The sequence below is a fragment of the Thunnus maccoyii genome, chromosome 9 (assembly GCF_910596095.1).
Source record: "Thunnus maccoyii chromosome 9, fThuMac1.1, whole genome shotgun sequence".
Classification (NCBI taxonomy): Eukaryota; Metazoa; Chordata; class Actinopteri; order Scombriformes; family Scombridae; genus Thunnus; species Thunnus maccoyii.
Window position 1 is genome coordinate 15,995,657 of NC_056541.1, and position 26,226 is coordinate 16,021,882.

General features: G+C 38.4%; 1 protein-coding gene across 2 annotated transcripts in view; it reads right to left on the reverse strand.

Moving 5' to 3' along the window:
- Positions 1 to 26,226, reverse strand: part of grid2 (glutamate receptor, ionotropic, delta 2) — a 554,413-nt gene that overhangs the window by 108,477 nt on the left and 419,710 nt on the right. For both annotated transcript variants that reach the window (XM_042421919.1, XM_042421920.1), the window contains 3 exons: positions 16,379 to 16,480; positions 9,332 to 9,529; positions 5,055 to 5,367 (listed from right to left, as the gene is read on the reverse strand). In XM_042421919.1, the coding sequence (XP_042277853.1) occupies positions 5,055 to 5,367; positions 9,332 to 9,529; positions 16,379 to 16,480 (613 nt within the window). The remainder of the gene's footprint in view (positions 1 to 5,054; positions 5,368 to 9,331; positions 9,530 to 16,378; positions 16,481 to 26,226) is intronic.

A 26,226-nucleotide genomic window follows, 5' to 3' on the forward strand; every position in this document is an offset into this window, starting at 1 on the left:
AGAGCGCCGCTTTTGCACCGAAAAGAAATAAATAAAAACAACTCCAAAAACAGTTGTATCGCAGTTGTTGCAGTTTAAAAATGTAATCTGTAGCACATCCTCCCCACCTGCGAAACACACTGCCCAAACACACCTGAGGGCACCGCAGACCCTGAGCTTTCTGTTAAAACAAGTCCAGAAACATCTCTCTACAGCAGGACGTTTTTCTTTCAACTGCTAAATTATCTATCCACTCCTTTTACTGCTGTTTCTTAGCTTCCTGGTCTTTTATCTTCTTTTCTTTCTTCCTAGAATTATGTTTTTCTTGTAACACTTTGAGGTTTGCTTTTAATGAAACGGATCACAAATTAATTGCATCATTACTGCATTTACTTTGAATATTCAGTAGAATTCTCTAGATGACTCAAACATAATAATAAATGGTCACTTTAATTTGCCTTTGGATTTTATTCTGTCTATCCGTAGAAAATTATGTTTAATCCACTTTACAGGCTGTAATTTAAACGGCGTTATTATCTTTAATGATGAATAACACTTTCATTCTACGTCATGCATGAACATGTCCATCTCACAAAGGCTCTTTTGCTTTCAAGCATATTCTTCTGTTCTTGCTGGTTTACAGTTATCTGCAACATTGAGTAGAGTAGGCACTTCCTTCGTAGCACTTCTGCTCACTTTGTTTAAACATCTGTCTGAGGTATTGCAACTTTTTTTTTCTGACCACACTCCCTACAACTCATTCAAAGTGCTGCAGGCTGTCTTGTTTTCGACCTTCCTGAATTCTTGCATGTCACCCTCCTCCTACTCTCCCTTCGCCTGTGGTGGCTTATTTCAAATCCAAAACCTGATGTACAAGACTACAAATGAGTGAATATCCCCATCACTCAAGGCCATGGTCTGTCTAGCCTCTACATACCAGTCAATATTCTGTACTTCACCAATGTTGTCTGCTTGGCTCTCCTAATATTTTGACCTGGTAATCACTCGTCCTAGCCTTGACTCTCGTCCCTCCTTGCTCTGAAAAAATATTGGAATGACTTTCCCACCTTAGCCAGGGCCAAACACTGACCCGGCTGAAGCTTAAAATTAATCTCTTTAGGAAACATTTCACATACTCTTTAAATCATATCCTCTCTCCCACATCTCCTCCTCTACATGGATAACTTTCATACATTCTCCGGCTCTTACTTCACTTTTCTGCGATCATCCACAAATCCTTTCATCCCTACTTCTGTCACAATCTTCAGTTCTGAGATGCCCCCCATCACATTTGTGTTGGCAGCAATGGAGAGGTGCTCGCTTTTAGCAAAAAGACAGGTGGATTGTGCCTAAAACCAGAATCAAATTCTAAGCAACATCCAAGACAGATGTGTGCCAAATGATGGATATTGCTGGACACCTCCACTCAATGTTTTTGAGTTGCAGTAAGATTATACAGCTGGTATTCAACACACAGAAAGTGGCTACCTGTGTGTTACTTGTGAATGCAAAATTGTATTTTATTTGAATCATCTTTTGTACCAAAAACTACTTGCACCTTACAATTTTCCCCCTCAGTATGTTTTTTTTTAATAATAGTATGTACAACATGGCTTTTTAATGTGCTGTCTGACCTCGTTCTGATGGATTGTGCTATATATACACCTTCTATACCCTTCACCTGATGGTTGCTTGTAAAGTTAGTACTGTATAAATTTATGTTTAATCTCTTTTTTGCCTCGTTTTTTTTTTTTTTTTTCAAAGACAGGAGGTTAACAGTCACATCCTTCTGTTGACTCACAATTAAACTCTTAATCTGAGGTTATTATGTATGCACGTGGGACTACTAGACTTTAATATTTATTTTTTTCTGTATTCTTGCTGTGCGTCTTAAAGCTATTTCTATGAACAATTGTTAAATATTTTATGTCAGAGTTGCTTTTTGAGGTATTTCTTTTGTTTGAGGAGATACTGTATTACCGTTATCTTGAATAATAAAACCAAATCCCAAGATTTCTTTTTGGTCTTTGATAAAGTTGTTAACAAAGTCAATTTCCAAGTAGCGGATTTTGTCAAATGAGGTCCTTCTACTTGTGCCTCTGCTTCTTCCTCTCCGCTTTCTCTTTCCTACATTCTGTCTCTCTCACTCTCCCTGAGACATTTTTCAGACATTTTTCCCACCACTGCCTATGTTGGCCTTAGTGTGCATGCACATGCTTGCTCTCTCTCTCTCCCACACACAGTGGAAAAGGTTCCTATGAGGTAACAAAAACGTGTGCGCACACACAGACACACACACAAACACTAGTACCTTGGTGGCTCTGATTAGCAAGAGGGAAGGAGCAAAGGTGTGAAGAAAAAGGAAGGGTGACAGAGAGAAGAGAAAATGGGAGGGGGTGTAAAGAAAGGGACACATGTGGAGAAGAAGGAAGGATGAATAGAAGGAGGAAGAAAAGATGATAGAGAAAAAGGACACAAAAAAGAAGAGATGAAAGGGAGGAAAATTGAAATATAAGAAAGAGAAGAGGAAAGGAAACAAAGGAGAGAGGAAGAAAATGAAATAGTCAGAGAAAGAAGGGAGGAGGAGAAGAAAAGAGAAAGGTGGAGAGAAATCGGTGTAATCCCTCTACGCCTCCCTCTTTCTCTCCAGCAGTCATAGTGACACAGCCAAAAGCAAAATTATGGCGTCATGTTTGAGTATTCGCTCTCATCACTCATCTCCAGCTCCCCCCCCTGCTGTGAATGTGCATGTGTCTTTGCATCTGAATCACATTTCCCTGAGGGCAAAATTTGAAGCACAAAGGTCTGGGACATTATAAAGGTACTGTGAGAGTGAGATAAACCCTTGTATGAAATAGTTGGTGTATTATATATGCTTCTGTAGGTGTTTATTTGCCATTTTCTTTATAAAGCTTTTTTTTTAACCTGTCTTTCAAATTATTCATAATTTGTCAGTGGTATAGTTTCATTTTATAATTAATTTTCGGGTGTCTGGGGAGATCTCTACTTTACACAATGATTGCTGGGATGAAAGTAAACCCACATTCCAGCCGGTGACTTTTAAAGCTAGAGAAGGTCAGCCCACTTAGCCTTGCAGCAGTAGACCGTTCATGCTCAGTTAATTTTGTGAGAGATATTTCTGGCTAGCCAAATCAGAAACGAATTACCTGTGACTAAAGCATAGCTCTTCTCACATGAACAGGAAGTACCTGATGCAACACACAAACATACACTTACACACACCATATATAACCCAGCACAAACCATACACACCAATATATTCACACACAAAAGGAGGACCCACTCTTGAAAAATTAGGTTCTTTCTCTCTCAGTTTTTTTTACCTCTAATGATGCCATGACTAAAATGTTAATTACAGCTAAAAAGAGAAACGATTGCGAATATCAAATAGCAATTAGCATGTATCATCATCATCATTACCACCATTAACTGCAGCACAAGATGGAGGACTATTTACCAAACAGTAGAATGCTCATCAGTTGCTTATTCAGGGCCTGAAATGTTTCAGAGGCAATGTTTTAAAAGAAAACCATTCCTCCCAAAAATTTGCATAATTAATGTTGCTTAAAAAATTAACTATTGCGTGTTCCAGAGCACGATAAGAAGAGCAAACTGTACTCACTAGAAAATAGCAGTTATTTATTTATAATACTGCAAACCACCGACATATACATTAGAATGAGCCTACGAGTGAGTGTTCAAGTCATGTTCGTAGTCGCTCTCTTTCATACTACACTTAATGTATGCATGCCTACTCAAGGAACCACTCAAAAATATACGCATACACATTCTTGTGATCTTATTTTTCCCCATTTTCCATTGCCCTTTCCTTTCCCTGTCACGGTTCTCTTCCTGCACTGATGAAATTTACTATAAATCCTTCCCTAGGTGTCAATTGTCTGATCTCCACACCTGAGCATGGCCCGACGGATTGTGGAAAATCTTAGGGTAGATAACCAGGATGAGGTCATTATCCTCAACACAATCCGTGTGGAGCAAAATGTCTCCTCCCTTTTGTTCTCATTTGACTATTGTGCTCAAACACAAAAGCTCAATCCACACTTATTACACCCAGAGGACAGCTATTATTACATTTTTGACATTATATTGCTTTAGCAATCACATTTTTTCTTCCAAGCTTCCCTCCACACCCATTATCTATCTATCTTTTATCTTTGTGATGGACCCTGCAAGTGCAGCGTGGTGTTGTAAAAGTCCAAATCCCTACAGGAAAATATTATTCAATAACTCTTAATATGCACCTTATGATTGCCAGCTGAGGTATAAATCATAAACTATGAAACAAATAAGTCAGGAATCCCAGTATTATAGAGCTTGACTGACTTCATTAAAAGGCTGCAACAGAGAAAACAATATACCTGCATTATCAGGTTCACTCGTGCCAAGCTATTTGTGGTTTAAGTTCACTTTCAGTAACACGGTGAATCATGTGACAATTAAATAATATCATGTGAAATCCGGTCTCTTATACTCATATGCAACTAACTGGTTTTACCTTATAAATTTTGGAAATAACATAATTGCTGGTTTCCTTGCCAGCATTTTTTCCAGTGCTCCAACAGCGATGTTTCCATAATGCATGGAACTTGTATATGGATAGTGTGGATGGTGGGCATACAAAGTGCAGTTCTTTGACACTGGAGAGAGGGGTTCATGTCATGTGTCCTGGGTGTGGTTAGGTTAAGGCTGCCAGAACACTTTGATTAAGGTGTGATTTGGGAAATCATCATGGTTTTGGTTTAATATATCAAATGCTTCCTTATGTGGGAAGCATTTAATTTATTCCTGCATGAGCAGTATATAAATGTAATTTTTAGGTTTGTCATGTAACACCAAAATGTTTTTGTTTACTGTCTTCATGTAATGTTGCCATTCACAATTGAATATTTGTTTTTACATCAAATGTCCATACCTACAAGAAATCATAATAGTTTGTTATATAAAACCCCTGATATTTAACACACCATCAAACATGTGTAATCATCAATCATTAATTATCTATTCATACATGATGATTTCTTTTTTTTACTTACCTTGTTGTACAAAGGAGCCGTACACAAACCACATGGAATTGTACAGTGTTGTCGAGGACACAGATCCCATGGGTAGCCGGGGTGGGTTGAGCCAGTTGAGCAAGTACACCAGAATGCCAACCAAGAGCACCGTGCCCGCAATGCACGCCCACAGTGACAGGTCGAAGGGTGCCAGGCAGGCAAACATGTCCACAGTGCGTTCGGCCTTGCGCAGCAGAACGCCCACAGAATAATCCATGTAGCGTGTGGTGAAGTCCACGACACTCTCTCGCTCAGGCGTGATGGTCAGGGCAGAAAGTCCCACATCGGCTCGCTGCAAGAGGTGGAGGGGAGGAGAGGAGTTTGAAGTATCAACACTATGAATATGTGTAGGTGAGGAACAGAGTGGAAAAATATGGACTTTTGAACTCAGAGATGGGTAATTGGTTTAGATCCTACCCCTGTTTCTTCCCACCATCTAAAATTTCTCATAATACAAAGCGACTTAAATATTATCTGGAAGCATCTGTTGTGTCAGTAGATGAAAAAAAAAATCTCTTTTCAGAGAATAGAGCTTTTATTGGCAATATGTTTCTTGTTTTCTTCAAAAGTAAATGCAAAAATACCAGCAGATGGCTGATCTTTTTTTCTCAACCTCTAGATAGCTGTTGTGATCATGTATTCATGATTTTCCCAGTTTCAGTCGCCTAAATTTGGGTATTGATGGAAAAATTCTAATGCTGTGAGAGCTTTACAAAGCTCTGTCAAATGACCAAAACAGGCTAGATTTCAACACTACTTGATGTGAAACAAGGGAATATGCTTTCACCTATATAGTTTCCACTTTCATTGAATGATTTAGCAATGGAAGTTTAACAAGTAGATATTAGGGTCAGACTTTTTGACTTTATAATTGACACTATTATTTTTTCAGACAATATATTTCTTCTTGCAGAGGATGACAGCAATCTTCAGACAGATAAATGGAGACTGAAGATAAACAAAGATATCCAAAAATTTCACAACACTTGTGACATATATGATTATTCTTATTTCTATGTGCTTCTATGTGCTTTTTCTGTTTTTGTAAACCTTGTCAACGATAAAGTCCATAAACCAATACAAAGTCTTGTCTGTGTTAAATACAAGTAAGTCTACATGAACATATAAATATTGTTGTTAAACTCTGCTTTTGTGTCAACATGCCTCCACAAGCATTTAATGCCTTTCTCATCACTCTGAATTCTTGGAATTTAAGAGGCCACAAATGACTGCTTTAATTATTTACATGTAAAGACTTTAACTTGAAAAAAAAAAGCTGTCAGTGAGTATGGCTGCCAAGAAAAATAGGCTGAGCTTAGCTTAAATGCAGAAACAATGATGGCTAATTAAAATGTTTTCAGTCCCCAGTGCCTGGCTAGCAGCTGTAGACATCTGCTTGTACCACAACAAGGATTTAAGATGCTCTGGTATGCTTGTGCCTGTGTGTTTGAAATCTATACAAGTGCGAGAGAGGGCACATATTATGAACTTGTTCGATAATGAGATTTTCTTTGTTGCAAGTAACAACTGACTGGAACAAGTTAGGTGATTTTGTAGGCGACCACTAAGCCCTACAGCCACTGTACACACACACACTGATTACACACTTACGAACACACACTTGCATGCTTACCCACCACACACCACATCCATGCACATGCACAAACAAAAATGTTAATCCACTGTAGGCAAAAAAAATCTGCTAATTTCACAGTCGAGTGAGGAAACAAAATGCTTAAATGTGCAGAAATTGTCACTTACACTGCATAAGAATAATATTAGGAGACACCCTGCAGGATGCCTGTTGGTTGAGACAACACAACGATATGCATGCAAGTGTGTGATGTGTGTGTGTATGTGTGTGTGATGCGTGTGTGTGTGTATGTGTGAGTAGAGATGAACTGCTACGCTGACTGCTGTGGTCAGTCAACATGGAAACTTCCAGAGAGCACTCTGGGTAATAATTATCTGGTATAATTGGGTTTTTGGAGAGATAAACCTTGTTGCTGACTGATGGGGAAAACAGAATTATTTGCATGTTCAATTTATTTACAGCCTATGCTTGTCTGTGTACACATAAATATGCATTGTGCTCAAAGCATTTTTCTATCATTTTGTGAGCTGTTGCGTTGGGGGGAATACAAATGCTAAACACACACACAAGTAGTGAAGGTCAAGAGAAGGAGAGCCCAGTCTTAAAAAATGTTCAAGCCTGAGACACAGCCAAAAGAATATAATGAAGTGAATGCATTAAAAACTTCTAAGAAAACACTGCCGATAGTAAAAAAAAAACAAAAAAAAACTTCCTTGACTTATGGAGAATGAACAAAATGTGCAGAAGCTTAGTAAAAGTCCAGCAGGACATCAAAGGATGCTGTGCACACATATGTAGATACGAACTTAGACCTACACAAACACATTCACACACATAAACAGTGGGAGATGCTAATTAAAGACCATCTTAGTCTTTACCATATAAAACTGTATGAGAATTGTAGAACTTCTGTAAATGAGAACCAACTCCTGCTGTTTTTTCCCCCCTATTGTTTAATGAATGCACCCTGTGCTCTATTTCATTGAAGGGATATTTTGCATCAACAATTGCTTGAAAAAAAAAGTTGCACTGACCTCAGTTGAAAGTTACAACTCTGTCTGACCGCTCAACTGACCACACTTAATATTAGCTTTCCCAAAATTTCATACTGAATACCATTTTGAAATGGGTTTAAAATAAATTTTAGGTGCTCATACTAGAAAAATGATCACATTAGATATACTTAAAGATTGGATTGATTTTTCAGCAGGGTGTTAATGGACACTATCCATTAGTCTTGAAGGCAAAATGGAACGTGGTTTCAGGGTACGTGATATTTTGCCTTCCCCCATGCTGGCATAGTGAGTATATAAAATTACAATTAAAAAGAATAGTTTACTCAAAGAGGTGGTTGTAGAAGCTATCATGAATTATTACTACGCTTATTTTGTTATTACTTTGAGCACATTTTATTTATATTTATTTTATTTCCTTTTTTAGAGGCCATGTTGTATCCTCTTTTAGGAGTCCATAAATTATTTGGGGGATAAAGCAATGATGTGACTACAAGGGACTAAGGTGAGCTGAAGGCTTATTGCTGGTGGGCCCCTATATCACAACACTCAATGACTGTTTTAAGGAACCAAGTCCCACAGAGGAAAAGAAAAAGTTTGAGAAACCATGATATATTCAGCAAATTTAGGTGCTATTTGGGTTTGCTTAGCTTTTGTTTCTCTAGCAAATAAAATGTGCTCTCTTCTTTGTCCACAAAAGATGTCTGATACTGCAAATGTTGGGAGTTCTTCAACGTTTTGAGAGATATTGTGAGATATTGAGAGAGATTGATTGTGAAAATGAAAATTTCTGAAATGTGACTACTCAGACATTAAATGTTTGACTCTTTCTTTCTTTCTTTCCTCCTTTCTTTCTTTCTTTCTCTCTCTATGCATTTCTTTCTGCCATCAGCAGTCAAACATGAACACATGGATTATATAATCAAAAATATTCAGTTGTTGAAAAAATATTTTCAAATACTCAGCACTGTTTGCCAATGGCTACTGAAAAAGTTGCAGAATTGGTACATCTCATGCTAATGCACTACAAAGGGGGGCAAACTTAAGTAGCTTGTAGGCTATGGCACTTGTTAAGTATTGTACAACTGTGCAAATTTATTGCCCTCAATCCAGAGGTTTCTCTATCTTTGTAAAATCCACATTCATAGCTTCACACTCTCTTGAGAAACACCATCTCCACTTTTCCACTTTTTGCAGACACAGATCAAGTGTCTGCCAGTAGTTATGCATCAAATACTTGAAGATACTTGAAGTTAGTCAAATTAATCGAAAGATGCTGTGTTCTCTCCAATATGCAATACCACATCTACTCATCTTTGACGTCAGCCCTTCTCTGGTCCTCTTCAGACTACATGCTTCTATCGTTAGGGAATGAGTGTCTAAATCACTCTATCCAATTAAAAGAAGTTAAACTCAGGCTGGTGGAAGCTGAATATAAATATTTATTTTTGAAGTGACACAGTTTCTAGTGGGAGCGTTATGATACGACTCAAGACTGTGTACAAGAAGTGATGACTTGCATGCATGCTTCTCCTCCTTGTGTATTGGTTTAGTGTGTTTGCATAGATAAGCTTTGTTGTTTTTGTATAGCGTGGGTGTGTTTTTGTGTGCTCATGTGTGTTTGTGCATGCAAATGATTTTCTTCTCACCTTGAAGACCAATTCACCCATCAGTCCATTCCACTGACCATCAGGCTGCAAGCTGCCGTATTTGTGGTCTGGAGCGACGTAGATCTCATACTTAAAGCCCAGGTAGTTAGACAGAGCATCCAGGACATCAATGGAAAAACCCTGATACTTCTTCGGTTTTCCCAGGACATTCTCAGACACCATCACAAATGGCTCCTCCTAGAAGGCAAAAATCAATCAGAGTGTCAGTAAGTCAGTCAATCAGCCAATCAATACAACAGTCATTCAAGCATTAAATCACCCAATTACTCAAGTGGCCATTATACCACCAGAAACCATCATCCTAAAGGTTGAAAGCCTACACGACATGCACAAAAAGGTAATTGTCAACACATTGTTATTCACACTGCTCGTATATTTGTAAGTTATTTGGTGAAGAGCGATCATTTAAATACAGTAAAAGTAAAGGTAGATGACTATATTAATGGTGTGAAGGTGGCCTGTCAGGTGGAGTTTACATTGTAAAAAATGTCTCGGAGAGTTGAATGAATTTCCTACGAAGCCTCTTTATGTTTTAACACCTAAATGTTTTACGATGGCTTGCAGTGCTTGCTAGCCAATCTCCACTTCTACTGGCACATCACTACCTTTACAACTTAGCTTACCACCCTTAACTCTCAATATGCATTACCGTTCTCTGCAGTTGGGTGCAAATATGATTTGTCACTCCTCTGACATGTGAATGTCACAGCTTGGGTGAAATTTCATCCCTGTGGGTGAAATGTGCTACAGTAGGTGTACTCATTAAAACATTGCTCTATGGTGCTGCTAGTGGAATAGAAACTCTTCAGAATACCTGACATGAGCAGTTATTTTACACAACAAGAATGTGAAAATTGCAGAAAACCAAACCATTGGAGGCACATACTTTTTTTTACCAGTATGGTACAAAAACAGTGTTCTGACCGGAAACATTTCTGCCTTCTGTTGTTGTTGTGAAGGCGAACCACATGCTGATAAATATACCAAAACAGATGCAACAACATGCTGTACCTAAAATATGTCCACCTGTTTATATTCTTAGCTAAGCACTTTTTTTTGACTGTGCTTTTGGGATTCTAGGAGAAGAAAATCAAGATGTACCCCTCAATTTTGTTTTGGCAGAGCTCTCCAAGTTCCCTACTCAGCTTTCTTTTTATTCACAGAGGGAACCTTGTTTAGTAATTTCTTTAAAATACCGTATAATCTATTTATCATTTAATTCAAGTGCATTAAAATGCCTGAAATCAATAATCACACCATGCAATTCAGCAGATTTGTTTTTTATTGGTTCATTTTTAAATGCACTTGGGATGGCTGACCCTTTTGTTTATCAATATCACCATGGCATCGAAAGGGCAGCTTCCTGTTGAGGTTAAATGACATCTAGCAATGCTGACATTTTAAGCAATTAAGTGAACACAGCGCAAGGAAAAACAAGATATTTTTTTAACAAGGAGACCAGGAAGCTAGTGGGAAATTTATCTTAGAAAAGAAATACAAAATTATATTTTCATATACTGTACCTGAGTGTTTCATTGAGGAGTTTTTCTCTTTGGCTCTCGTCTCTTTCACACATACCCTTTCTCCCTCACTCTTCTTTAATAAATCCCTATTGATTAGTGAAATGTTTTAGGCCAATATGTCTTGCAGATTTATGAGGGCCTGTGTGTGTTATTGACTGGCTACTGGTTGCACATTAAGCACACACATACACACACACTCAGGCTATGCTACGCATTAACTTGGCGCTTTCTAATCCTTGCTAGCTGCTGCCGTTCAATAAGCTATTAGGCAGTGAATGGACATGCATGCCAAGTCCCTCTCTCACCACAAGCATCCATCAATCAAAGCAGGAACACCCACTAACACACACACCCATACACACACACCCTCTATACTGAATACCCCCAAGTGCCACTGATTTCATCCCTATGCGGGTACTTTAAACCTTTATAAACAAACATAAACATGGTGCTGAAAACATTGGCACTGTTGTCCAGGGGAACAATAACCCAGTCGGCCATTTGCCCAGGCTCTAATACTTCCAAATACATTTCTAAGGTGAATGTTCACATCGGAAGCTCATTTCTGAGGTAAATCATGCATTACATTGACATTTTTAGAAGTTAATTGGTACTGGGGAACACAGAGGAACTCAAATGGTTTTGCCAGCATACATATGAGGGTGCAAGAATATCTTATATAAAATATTTTTCCAGTTCAAAGTATTGTGAGTGTATTCAGGACTTTCTCTTTACAAATTCTTTATCTGAAGGGTAGGACAACAGGAGTCTTGAAGAATCTAATAAGTTAGGTAACTGTCAATCAATCTAGACGGGTGGTATATTCTTCCCAAACAATGAAGAGGGGGAAGATTGAAAATAAATTAGCAACAGAGGCTGGTTTGATAGTCTTGAAAGGAAGGAAATTTGGCTTTTATGAATTAAAAAAAAATTGAAAAAAAATTGTTTCATTTAACTTAACAGTATATTGATTAAAATCCTAATGTAAAAATTGAACTGTTCCCTGAAAAATTGTCTCATTTAAAAACACACTGAACTTATCTGTCTTCAGTTTTCTTCTCTCTCTCTCTATGTTTTCCCAACAATAATTCTGGGTCATTGTGCATTGATTGCTCTTCAAGTATGCAGGCTCTGTATATACAGCGAAGAAACCCACACACACACAAGCATGCATGCATGCGCACCCATACTGTACACATGCATGTACTGTAGATACATACACACATGCCCACCCACACAACCTTCCAAGCTAACCACATAACACACAACAAATAGCAGCAGAAAATCAATACAAAGCAAAACACTGTGCATGTGCAACTCTGTGTAGGTGTGTGTACGCGGGGGTGGGAGTGTTTGAAAGTGCTGAAAGCATGTTTGGTATTTTATCTGATTATGGTGTACTCTAGGTAAAGGACTAGGAGAACAGAATATATAAAGGCAGCTCGTGTCTCTCCGGTGTCAACCCACGATTTTAGCTTAGCTCATTATTTTGTGGCAAGGGCACAGGTTGTTTGAGACAGGCGTCATTTCAATTTGGCTGTACAATACATGACAGTTTCCCCCTTCACTTACAGTAGACATCAACATGAACTGTTCCTTCACCTGACTGGGTGACCGCTGCGTGTACTGGACTGTCACTGGTCTTTTATTTTTTTTTTAAACCTCTAAAACGTGATGGCTGTTGGGGAAACAGTCAAATCTGAAACTATCAAACAAAATCAGTTTTTATATGATTCTGAATTAGAATAAAAAGTCATTGTATTTGCAACAACATGCTTAATCTATAACATCTGGTTTAAAGAGCTGTTCAATTTTTGACTTTTGAGAGGCAACGAGTCATGAAATCATCTAAACGGTTTTACTGGTTGGTCTGACTTTAAGCTGCCGGGCTCAATCAATACTGAGTCGATGGTTTCCAGACTAAAATCTTGTAACGAAAAATTACCTCGAGAGATGCTGGCTTTGTGACGTTAATCTGTCTCTCTCCCTCTCTCTTTACTCTCTGTTGTTATTTTGCTATCTCTCTCTTTCCCCTGCCACTCACCAGCTGTGATATACACCATTTGGCATCTTTCCACATCACAACGTCTCCCTCCTTCCCTAAACATATGTCTAGGATTCCTCGTCTCTTTCCTTCCATTCATCCATCAGGGCTACGATACTTCCCACTTGTCATCCTGGCAATATTATCTCACATCCCTCTACATCCAGCAATCCCTCTCTTCCATCTCCTCTTTGTCTTTCTGATATTGCTTCCATCTCTCATTCCCATCATCTCTCCTCCTCCTGTCTTAACTCTACACTAATTCCTTTGGCACAAGTTCATCCCCTGTCTTCTCTTGACTGGAAGAACCACATGTGGGCTCACTGCTGCTCGGATGTTTTTGGAGACATGATTGGGACAAGGAACAGCAATTTTTCCACAAAGACTATGTAATGGCATCTGAAGAGCCCTCTGAGGGAATGTTAGGAATGACAAAGTTGTGTGGTGATTTGCAGCACAGTGAGCATTTTCAAAGCACTCTGCGGATTTGTCTGTGAAAATGGTGTAAAATGTATTTTGAAAAGCCCTGTCAGTCTCTGCAGAAGATTAGATTTCATATTGTTACAAAAAATGAATTTCCCCTCAGTCTCTGTTTCATAAAGATGGAGGATCCATATATATCACAAAACAACAGATAAGGATAAATCCTCAACTTTGTGACTTATGATTTATGTAAAGGAGGCCTACAGATTTTTCTCTTCATCCTTCTTCCAATAGTGCAAAATTTCCAAAATGTCTGTGCTATATCCCCTGTGCTTTCGTTGGTAAAATGTAACTTTTCCAGGTGCCAAAATGTCCCCAGCCAGGGACCTTTGTTGCATCTGTCTTCCTCGTTTCCCATCATCTCTCTATTATTGCTATGTAATAAAGTCATAAAATTGCACTTTTGTCAGGTCTGTACATTTTGCGTTTGCATGCCCCCATCTCATACTTTGCTGGCTTAGCTTGAACTTGAGTTTGTTATAGTGAGAGTAAAGCCATAGTTCAGTAATCATCAAGCAGTACAGTGCAATATTAGAAACTGTCCGCCCAAGAAAAACGAGGGCAAATGCCCCAAAAAAACATGAGTTGACATTCAAGTGACAAAGCCCTCTTGCTGCCGTAGGAATTATAACTCTTATCCGCCTGGAGCACATGAAACAGTGTGACGTTATTCTACAGTGACAAAGTCTGCAGGACAGGAGGAGGTTGGGGGGAGGGTGAACAAAACATTCTTTAACACGGGAAACTGCAGTCTGTTATCTGTTTCCTAGAGAAAGTCAATGGTGGTTTCTTTTAACTATGCCTGCTGTTGTTCCCTAACCATATCCAAGCTGTTATTATTGTAACCATGATGACAAGGCACTCTTACCTTAACGAAGTAGCATTTTTAACCCAAACGACAAAGTTTCTCCACACCAAAATTTGTTATATTTGTGGAGCCTCACAATGCATTTTAGGCACAGCCATTTTGTTGTTATACATGTATTGGTACATTTATAATTGCAAATCAATGGGCTAGAAGAGCATAGCTAGTGATATCCTGAGAGTGTACTAGATGTACCAGTTTAAAGACATTTGAGAGGTCTTTAGATAATTTTTCTTAGTTTTTCTCTCTATACTACATAAACTGACACAAGACAATCTTCTCTCTCATCCTCATCCAAAAACAGCTTTCAACTACAACAACAGTTGAATGGAGCCTTATAAATCACCCCATCAGTCATTATAGATTTCGTAGTACGTGTGGTTACTGTGTAGTTTACTGCATGGCTTCATCAAAAGTGAAATTTTCAGGTTCATTTAGGGAAAACACTGTGAGCGCTTTTTCATTATCTCCAAAAATGTGACCTCAAGTCTAAAAAGGTACATCTTCTGCCTTTGGCTGCAGGAGCTGTATTCACAGCTTGCTACTCATAAATGTTGAGTAACACCAGAGAAATGTGGGCGCGCACTCTATAAAGTCTTCTGAAGAAAATCAAGTGCCTGTCTAGAATGCATCATTTTAATGTAACTGTTTAAAGGCTTAAAATTAAATTCACAGCTGCAAAATAAAAATTCTGGTCACATTTGTGACTACGATGGTTACACTAATGAGCACTGTGGAAAGCCATAAACACATAATTATAGTGATGTAGCCACCCCTCAGTAACATCCATTTAATAATCAATACAATGCCTGTTAATCAATAGCATTGATTTAGAGTTATTGGCCCTAATAGTGGTATGATCTCATCACTAATTAACTAATCAATAACTATTCAACAGTGTGGCTGATTAAATAGAATGAACGCATCCTTTCACAGGTCAATGTTTGTGTGTGTGTGTGTGTGTGTGTGTGTTCCTACTTGCATGCTTGTGTGTGTTACAGGGCAAGAGACACTATGCATGGTACTTTATGAGACCATTGCACCTTACAGACAGAAAACAGTTATATCAGAGCAAAAAGGGCCCGAGGCAACACAGAACAATCTGTTCCAAAGGTCCCTTTAGAAACCTTCACATCATGCACACACTCCTCCACACACACCAACACACACCAACTTACACACACACACACACACACACACACACACACACACACAATCAGGATGTGCCCTCCAACCATTCTCACATAAAAAGAAAACAGTACATCCGGGTAGCATCCTGGACATTTCACACTATTTCTATCTATTTCTGTTCTCACAAGGCATCAGTCATGTAGGGTAACACACACACACACACCAGAATTACATAAATGTGGATAAGCCTATAGGACCCACCCTACTGAAGACGGGAAAAAAAAGATATTCAAAAACCCAATCCATACAGTATTCTTCCTCCCTTTAAGGATGATGAAAATAAGACTGAGAAAGAAAAAAAATTAAAGATAGAAAAAGGGATAGCCACAAAGATATCTAGAATGATCTCTTTCTTCTCTGCTTCTCACTTCAAAGACTGGATATGAAGAATTTACAGCAGTGAATCTTTAAAGCATTCATGGGATGTACTCAAATCGATGCTGCAGGCGAGACAGACAGAGCTGGAGTCTCACTATCATCAAGACTCCAACAGTCTATCATCTAACTGTCAAATGTCAAAAACGAAGCTAATGAAATGATGAAAGCTTGGTCCATTTGTAAGCTCACCTTGTTATATTTTTTTGTGTTTTGCCTTCTCTGACTCCTATCTACCGCTTAACATTGTCTCAAAAATGTTTGTCTGCCATTTTCCTTCCTTCACACAAGCTCTCCATCTGTCCCTCTCTGCATCTCCACAGAGACTGAGTTGAATGATGGGCAGAAAACTAGACAAAAGGACAGATTTACAATCGAGCAAAAGGCTGAAGTCCGACATGCCAGCACTAGTCACGACAATTTCCAAACAGAAAGAGTAAAACTTTTTATGTCTTTCTTATGTATGTAAATTTGGAAATCACCAGATAATAAATAAAAACATAGACATTCACACAGAGATGAACACTCTGGTCGGCCATACTCACCAAGACAGTGACGACTCGTAACACCACTCCTCTCATGTTATTTTCCAATTTCCTGTCTGTCAGCGTGCCGTTCAACCCATGAACTGGGTCCCATGTTGCCAGCTGCAATGTACACACACAGACACAAAACAGTTAGATTAACAGACATCGTAGGCACCAGGTTGGTTTTACCAAGTGATAAATTGCAAAAAAAGGAAAGAGGCAAATGCACTTCAAGCACTTGCACAAGATGAAACACACAAAAAAACTATAACTATAAGGATGCTTATTTAGGTACTGTAAACCAAGTTAGAACACAAACAATAAAGATGATCATTTTGCTTTAGTAATTCAGAACACAAATAAGATATTACAGCACACTCATGACAGGTACAATATCAGAGGACACCAACCTAATGACTTAAAAAACACAAATATCTATCCACCTACTGAATATTTTATCTCCCAGTGTCCTATTTTCTATTATAACCTACTTCTCTATGTACACTTACATCAAATTGTTTACCAGAACATGAAGTCATTTATAGTGCACTATGTACCTGTCAAAATTATGGTGATTTTCTATAATTCAAATGTGCTTTATGAATCTGACCCAGACTTCAATGTCTATCAAATTGCACCATAAACTTCCAGTCTTTTCCCTAAGACCACATTATTTAAGTCCCTAACCATATTTCCTTCATCTGTGTGCAGCTTTCTGCTTTCAATAAAATATTGTTTTTAGTTTCAAAGATCAAACTAGCTTGGTTTCCCTATAGAGGGAGAGGCAGTAAGAAATAAAAGAAGTGATTTAGCTGTCTGCTATCCAAAGACAAACACACACAAGCACACACACACGCTGTGATACACACAAAATTGCATGGCATGATTTGTGCTTAGAAGAAAACACAAACACACCAGAGAATCAGAGGGCATGCTGCAGAGGGAAATATGGGATAATCCGTTTTCTAAAGCCTGAAGTTACTGTTGAATGTGCAATTCTTTGCCAATTCTGATCAATTCGCTTATGGGACCAATACTTACAGTAAAGCTTAGCTAAACTGGTTTCTTTTCTACACCCTGCCATTTAGTTAACATTTCACATCATGTTTGAAGTAAGTATTGTTGTAAAATACAACAGTTTAACTCACTCTACTGGTAGAATAACTTTCTTTTGAGAAGTCAGGACCAGGTTTTTACATTAGAAGCCCTTAGTCACATTCACTACCACAATATGATGACAATGTTGTGGTTGACCAACAGGTGACTGAGATAGTAAAAAAAATATTCACAGAAATTTGGTGTTTACTTAAGGCGCTACATGGTAAATCCCTGCAAGTGTTTTGACTTATTCTGCCTGATTAGACCTCATCTCAGGCCTATGTGGGTGTGTACAGACTTGCTTGATTGACATCTCCCTCACTCTCCTGTTGCACTTGATAAGTTGGGACCAATGAAACCCTTAGCATTCTTGTTGAATTTGGTGACCTCATCTAATTACCATCATAGCTATGTCCCAACTTGCACTGAAGTCTAATCAACCATAACTGAAAACACCTGTATAGTTGTGCAGGGGCTTCAAAAAGGTTTGTTCCAACAAGGGTATTATTTCCCTTTAAAGGCTCTGCACAGCCATGGTCCACCCACTCAGTGTTATTTACCAGATTAGACCCCTTCTCAGGTAAAGTACGTGTGGGAATGTGCAGACATGCAGTTTGATTGCCATCTCTCTGACCTTCCTTTACATTTCGTTGCACCTGTCAGGTGGGAAATATTACACCTTTATCATTTTTATTAGTAAAAAGAGCCCAGTGACCTCACATAATTCCCTGCACAGCTTCACCCACCCTCGATGTGAGCAGAGGTCTCATCCGCTAGAATCACCTGTGAGAGTGTGCAGGGAGTTTAAATATATTGTACAATATTATTCTAATTATTATTACAACATTGCTCAAAATTCACTGATATACTGCTTGTCTGTCTGAATTTATGTAACTGACACAGACAGACAGCCAGGTAGATGATACTACATGTTATCCTTGTTTCAGCCTGGAGGGGGAGATGTGGAGCTAAACTGTGAGTCTGATTCCTCTCCCACACACACAAAATCTGTATCCCCTTTTTTTGTTCTTTCTCTATTTTTTAAAATGCAGAAAACAGAGGCATTTGTAATCTTCTGGTTCTCTGAGGATGAGCCAACTAACCTTTATTTTATAACACAGAAGAACCACTGCTGTGTTCTTATCATTACAATCTCAGTGTCAATACGGCCCTTGATCACAGTGTGTGAATGTGTATGTGTGCACACACGACTCTATACGCACAGATGCTGCCTGTAACCCATCCTTGTTATCACATATGTGCATCTATGTGCGTGCCTACAGTAGATGAACAAACATGAGAAAGGGGGTGGATGTGAAGTGAAAAAAAACAGAAAGGACTCACAAAAAAGAGACAGACAGGACACACGTGAGAAGGCAAATGATAACATGAAAAAGGTAGAGAGACACCAAGGGCGAGAGAAACAGAGACGGGGAGAGATGAGGAGCAGATAGCAGACAAACAAGATACCGATACGTGGTGAGAAGAGATGATGAGAGACATTGTAAAAGGTGAATTTACAGCACAGCAGCTGTTCTAAGTGCTTGTAAAAATGTGAGCGTGTATAATCAATGAAACATTAGCGGTGCAGCCAAATGCCACCAAGAGAGGCCTATAGCATGCACGGAGAGGTTTCCACTTCACATTCACCAAACACCAGCAGGACAAACACATTCATTCCATCCAAGTATGCGCTCATACCATATAAACACCTGTAAGAACTGATGTAGGCACGCGTACGCATCATTTAAGCCAAGAGATGAAAAAAATAAGGAGTATATAGACACATGAGAAAACAGACTAGCCTATGTTTTAGACTGGCTAAAAATACATTTAAAAAAAAAAAGAAAAAGAAAAAACCAGAACTCACACATACAAACACATGCAACAAATTATACATTGTAAATCACTTTTTCAGCAACTATTTTGATCAGCACCGACTGTCTTTGGATGAAACTGAGGAGTAAAATTACATTACATAACTGTGACAGGTGTGGACTTTTTTCACAAGTACACTGTGACATACTGAAAGCTCACCAGGAAGCAGGTACAAATACAAGTAAATGCTTGTAAGCAACAACGTCAACACACACATTGGGCCTCATATGTGTGCAGAAATGTTCTTACTTTGCGCACAATATAAGTGTGGACGCAAAATTACCATTGGATCAATGACATGTGCGCGCTGGCAAATTTTGTTCTTACCACCGTGCGTATGTTAGTAAATCAGAATCATTCTAAATTGACAGGCGTGTGCCCGCTATCTGTAATTAGCGTACTACCACGCCCCCATTTCTCTATATAAGGATCATACATACATACATACATATATATAATTTCATTACATTTATGATGATGATTTATGGATTACAATATCTTAGCTATTAATTGTATAATTAGTAAATAAATAGTGTATTCATAGCAATTTCACACTTATAAATGCTGTATATGTAGGCGCAATCATTTTTTAAATAATTGTGGTTTGTAATATACTGTTAACATCGAATAAATATTGACTATATCATCTTTAAGACTGTGGGATGTTTATGATTTGTGCGTACGTATGGTCTAAGGCTGTTCTAAGTTTGTTTGCAGAGTAAGAACAAATTCAGATAAGAACATATGATGAATCTCGGATTTGTGCTTAAAACATTCATACGCATGTTGTAAGCAAAGATTTGTGTGTGCACACTGCTTGTGAATGAGGCACATTGTGAGCACAAAATAAACAAGTCACATATGCAGACATGGATACAACACACACATGTCTGTGCTGTCTCTTGTCTGTCCTTCACTAACATGCAAAAGTGTTGAACACTACAGTTGGCACACTAAAAGACTGTTGGTTTGCAAAACATACTTTGAAAGAAAGCTCTTTTTTTCCAGTTCAATTTACCAAAGTTCAATAAAACAAACAAGAAAAATAGGAGAACTAGAAAAAGAAATAGAAAAGAACAAAACAAACAAACAGTCAATCTAATGCAACCTATTGTAAGTTTCTATAACAGCAACGTTTAGCTTGGAGACAGAGAAACTGTGTACTCAACCACCAGAGTTTTTGAAGTGGACCAGGGGAATTGTTTCGACTGAAAAGTGAAAACAGGGATGGATAAATAAAACATGACAAATGCAAATTGAAATGGTGTTGTAGAGCAGTGCATGTTCCCCTATCAGCCAACTGAGTTGTTTACTTCCTGGAATCTTGACCCGGTCTTTTGATAGCGTGGCTTATTTGTGACAAAGCCCTGAGGAAAATGTAATGAATAGCCAAATGTAAGTAAGTGAACCAGGAAACACACCTGCCACTGTGTTTTAAACCTGTGTTGAGCAGTTCAGCTGAATGGCACTAAGCCTGACTGTATTTTAAATTGGTGTGAATGGATATGGGTAAGATTTACAGATAATGACATAGTTACAAAATCAAATCGGTGCAGTTTTGTTTTTAACGGCTTCTGCACTGCCTCTTTAAGACACAAATTGTCAGTTTACCCTCAAGCAAGGCACTTACTATTGACTCCTTTGCACTGCATAATTAAAACAAGAGCTCTACAGGAATACCTGAAAAACGATGTTGGTCTCTGTGAAACCAGCTATCAGTCAATGAGAAAACATCTGTTTTAGCTTTGGATGAGGTGATAAATCCCTCAGCTACATTTAGCAAAGTTAAGACTGCACTTTGCAGATGTGAAAAGCGAATATCAAAGAAAATTTAGCAATCAACATTCTCTAATGGCTTGTAATCAAGGTAGCTGGGCTGCATTTCCCTGTGTTATAAGTCAATAAGATGAGACACATCAGTCAACATCACTGAGCACTTCACAGAAGCTATCAATTAGAGCCAGGCTGGCTTTGTTAGCAACTGTATAGTAAACGCATGTGACTTCAGCCATTCACACACAGCAATGCATGCTAATACACGCACATTCTGCAATAGAGACACATCAAATTTTACTTTTCCACTCTCACATGGATTGGCATAATACCTTGTGAATTTTCAGTGGTATGATTCAATGACTTAATGAGTTATTGCCAGGCACTGAGATAATGGTCCAATTTCTGGAGGTGAAAATTAAGGTGAATTTGAAATGAATATAAGATATATTACCCAAACTGCCTGTTCTAAACATGTACTATACTGTATTGAAGAGCACTGACAGAAATAATATTTAGCATTATGATATTACTGTATGTTTTGTAATCTCTGCTTTAATCAGCCACCTCGTTTATTCCTCTTAAAAAATAATACTTTTATCTATTATAGACTATCATAAGTTGTGCATAGACATGTCGACATTGCTGCAATTTCTTGGTCACCTATAGAAGTTCATAAAAGATATAAAATGTCCTTTAACATAATGTATGTTAATTTCCATTTTACAGACCACCTTATAAGCGTGAGGGGTTTATTTTAGTCATTACTATGGATAAGGAATGAAAGAGGAAGAAGAGAAAAAAAAGAGAGAGAGAGAGAGAGAGAGAGAGAGCGAGAGAGAGAGGGGAGATGGTAAGTCAAAATGAAATGGAAGAACCTCTCTGTAATATTTCAGCAAAATTGGTTATGCTACATTATCTGAATATCAATATTTCCACTCTATATTTATATTGTTTTGACTTTCATATAACAGGGAATTGTGAAGGCAGCCTTGAATGTGCGTGTGGACATGCACATGTGAGTCAGGAGCTAAAATGGCAGCCTGGCTAGCAGAGTGGCCCACTGCTTCTGCTTATCTCCACAGCTCCAGATAAGGGCTCATTTCCCCCCGACAGTATGAAATAAATGTGCATTTGTGGGTGTGTGTGTGTGTGTGTTTGTGTGGGCGTGTGTGCATGTTAAGTGGATGACCCACTGCGTCTAGACCGTTACCATGTAGACACAGGCTTCAAAACACTGCTATTAGCATCCCACTATGCCCTTCTTCCTATGCATCTGGTATGCATCTCTTTTTTTTCTTTCTTTATTTCCCTATGTTGTTCATTTACTGCTCTCTGATCAGTCTTTATTGCTTTCTGTTCTTTCTGACTTTTAACCCAAGTGCGTTCTTTCTGTCTGGGTCTATAATTCTCTCCACTCTCTCATCTTACATCTATTTTCTCTGCAACAACTTTGGTTATTTTAATCACTTCGATCAGATTCACTCTCATTTGCTTGTGTGCATAACCCTGCACAAATACTGTATGGATAGATGCAGAGATCTAACCTAATATATCGTGGCCTATCAGATTCAACAACTTGTTATAGAACAATATTGTAATATGATTAAAATATATTTGCCTGCCAATGACAATGGTCCCATAACAAAGCTTTTTTTCAAGCTAGTTAACACATAAGCTAAGACCCTATGGATGGCTACTATTGCCAGAAGACTGCACTTTGATATAAAGTCTTTCAGAGCAAAGCTAGTTAGAAGTAACATTGTATATATTGTGATAATGATGACAATAATTGAATTCACTCAGAATTAATAAGATAATTTCACTCCAAATGGCATTGTTAAATACTTGAAATTTTGTATTTATAGAGTAAAATATAATAACATCACAAATCACATATCCATGTTTCTGCTACATTTTCTTTTCTCTAAGTTAGCTAATTAGAAAGAGTTGATTATCAAGTTAAGCTAATGCTAAGTTAACCAGTTCCAATAGCGACAACAATTGAATTATCTGCTGTTAGCGTACCTTTAGTTTAAATATTCACCAGTAAGGCACTGTAAATACTTAAGAAGCAAAATAAATGCCCCACACAGGACACATGCCAAATACACAAACACGTACATTCATGGGTGATGGTATAACTGGAGCTAAACCAAAGCAACACAGGTCAATTCATTTTAGCATGCCCTGCTGTCATGCTATGCTAAGCTTACTCAATTAACCAAAGACAAAGAAAATGGGCACCGAATTTCCAACTTGTGGTTAACAGCAGTGGGTTGTAACTTGTCTCCTGCTAAGCTAACTCAGCTGGCGTTACCTATACAGAGAGCGTCTGTTGTGCTAGCTTCTTTGCTAATGTACTCACACTGTTAGTATAAATTGAAAGCTTTCAAGAGATTTGAAAATGTCGATCAGTTACTGTATTAAAAAAGAAAACAAATTTGACTCAGGCAGTTTAATGATGGATAAAATTAAGAGGAAAAAACAACTCATTCAATTTTGATGTTTGTAAAGCCATCAAGAAATACATGTGGGTATTTGTGCTCCTTTTTTGCAGTCATTAGAATTCTCATATCTATTGTGATGGCAATAAACAGAGAAACAATTCAACATGTTGCATTGTTAAATTGTGGCTTTAATGTTTTAGGCTATGTGCTTCTCAGGGGGAATCACTGTTGCATCTGTAGGAACAAACAGATATTCAAGCAATGTGATATAAATAAGTGTTGATTTATGCATATCGCTCTCACTAGCGGCAGATGTTGTCATTTTGCAGAAGTGATAAGTGAGATTTTGTATGTCTCACAGCGGGGTATTATGTTTTCATCACGACTTGATGTTAGTTCATGTTGTTCATTGCTTCCTCTAGTCATTTGTTTTCATTAACTTTTTTTGTTTTTGCTAACTTTGCAACTAAGATTCATATTTTTTTTCCTTCAGGGAACTCAAGGGAATGATGGTTTGTACTGGTGGTTAATTTGTCCACCTGTGATTTGTGGATATAATACACCTGCTTTTAATTAGTATTTGTAATTAAGCAACATAGTCAATAATGGTATTTGTTTCGGTAAATAGAGGGGAAAAAATGATGCAACTGATAGAAAAATAATGTGATATGAGATCATGGGTTCTAGCTCAGTAAAGATGAAACACACACACACAGATATTGTTTTGTTTTTGACTTGACAAGCAGCCTACATTTTCATCACACTGAAAAAAGGGGATATACTTCAGTCATCTTCCCACCTCCTCCATCATCGTGACCACCTGACACTTACATACAGTACACACACACACACACGCACGCAGATCTCGGACACTTCAAAGGATGTGTAAGCACACACATTTAAAAGTAATTGGACCATCGACCGGTGCTGTGTGGGGGCCAGAAGAGTCATTTACTGTGCAACAAATCCTTTCACTCAACAGAACTCACCCACCCAACCTACACACACACTTAGATAAACACGTACCACACATTTTGGACACACAATCAAACAGCATGAAAGTATCCTCTAGCCTAAAAGGCATCTCACAATCACTGAGAGGTGTTTTGAGGCTTCATGCATCTCTCATTTTCACTCACTCCCAGTGGCAAACATCAAAGCACACTGTGACTTTTGGTCTAATTGTTATATACATGACTTATAAAGATTCAAAACACAATCAATACCAGGTGACATTTTGGAGTGAAGGAGCTGGGAACAGTGCTTGCAGCTCTGGCAGAGATTAGCAGCTGGGACAAAATCAATATGTACCAGAAGTTGTAAAGAGTAAAACTAACAAAAAAAAAGTATGAATAAATGTTAAAAATGTATGTCTACATTTCTGTCCTACACTGCCTAAAATTCTTGCTTGTAGACAAAAAAGCAGCTCCCCATGAAATGAGACCTAGGCAATTGCCTTATTAGCTGCTGCACTTCCCCACACACAACACCATCAGCTCCACCAGTGGAGGGAGAGATTTGATTTTGGGCTTTATGCAGTTCAATATTGAATTGTACACTTTTACTCTTATCTCCTACTATAGTAGTTTATCTCTTTCTCTTCACCAACAGCTGGGAAAATACAAAATGATTTTCCACCTCTCCATTCATAAACTATATCTCTTTTTTCTGAGCTAACCTTGTTTCATCTGCCAAACCCTGGTGTGTCACTTCCATCCTCTGTAGCTCTGTAACACTCCTTCTGTCGTCTCTGCCAAACACTCATATGTCTGCCATCGCAGTAAAGAGACAGTAGCCAGGCACGAACATAGACAAGCTGCTGAGCAGTTTCACTACTCCTGTCTCCCACTCCCTCCTCTGATGTCGCCCCCCCCCCCACCCCCACCTCCTACTCTTTCTCCCCTGCCGATGAGCAACATGTGTGTCAGTGCAGTCTCCAAACAGCTTGCAAGCCGAGCCTTCCTTCTGTCCTCTCCCCTCTCTTCCTTTCCTCCAATCCCTCTTCTAATTCTTTTTAGCCCACAGACCCTTTCCCCATCCCTCCCTCTGTGTCACCATCGTTTGACAGAGAGGGGACAGCTTGTTGCAGCGAGCAGTCCCGGCTGCACAAGTATCAGTGCTCTGCACCACCGGCTGCCTAATCTCCACCGCATAGTCTGTGTGCAAGTCCACCCTGCTCCTTCATGAAAAGTAGTTCCCTTCAAAGTGGTTAGGCTCTATTCTGTTCCATTCTGCAGTCTGATTTTAGAGAATAAATGAACACAAAATGTATGTGTGAATGTTTGTCCATGCAGGTCTGCATCCTATATCCATTTCTGTGTCTGTCTCATTTAATTTCACAAACTCTATTCACTTAATTCCTGCCCTTTTGGCACACTTTCTTTTAATCATTTTGTGCTAAGTTATTGGTATGATGAAATTATAAAGGATAAAAAATAAGTATGCCCTATTACAATCATTTTTTATAATAAGACTACCACCTGGAAAGCAATTATATTTGAAAAAGTCACTCGGGCGAAGTTCTGCCCAATTGCCTTCTCCTCTAATCGAATTGGATTTCAGGAAAACAATTAGAACAGCAAAAGAAATATTGCTGGCAAATTACTGATAAACGGTGTAATATGCAAGCTATTAATGTAAAAGGAAACATTGTCCACCAGAAAGGGT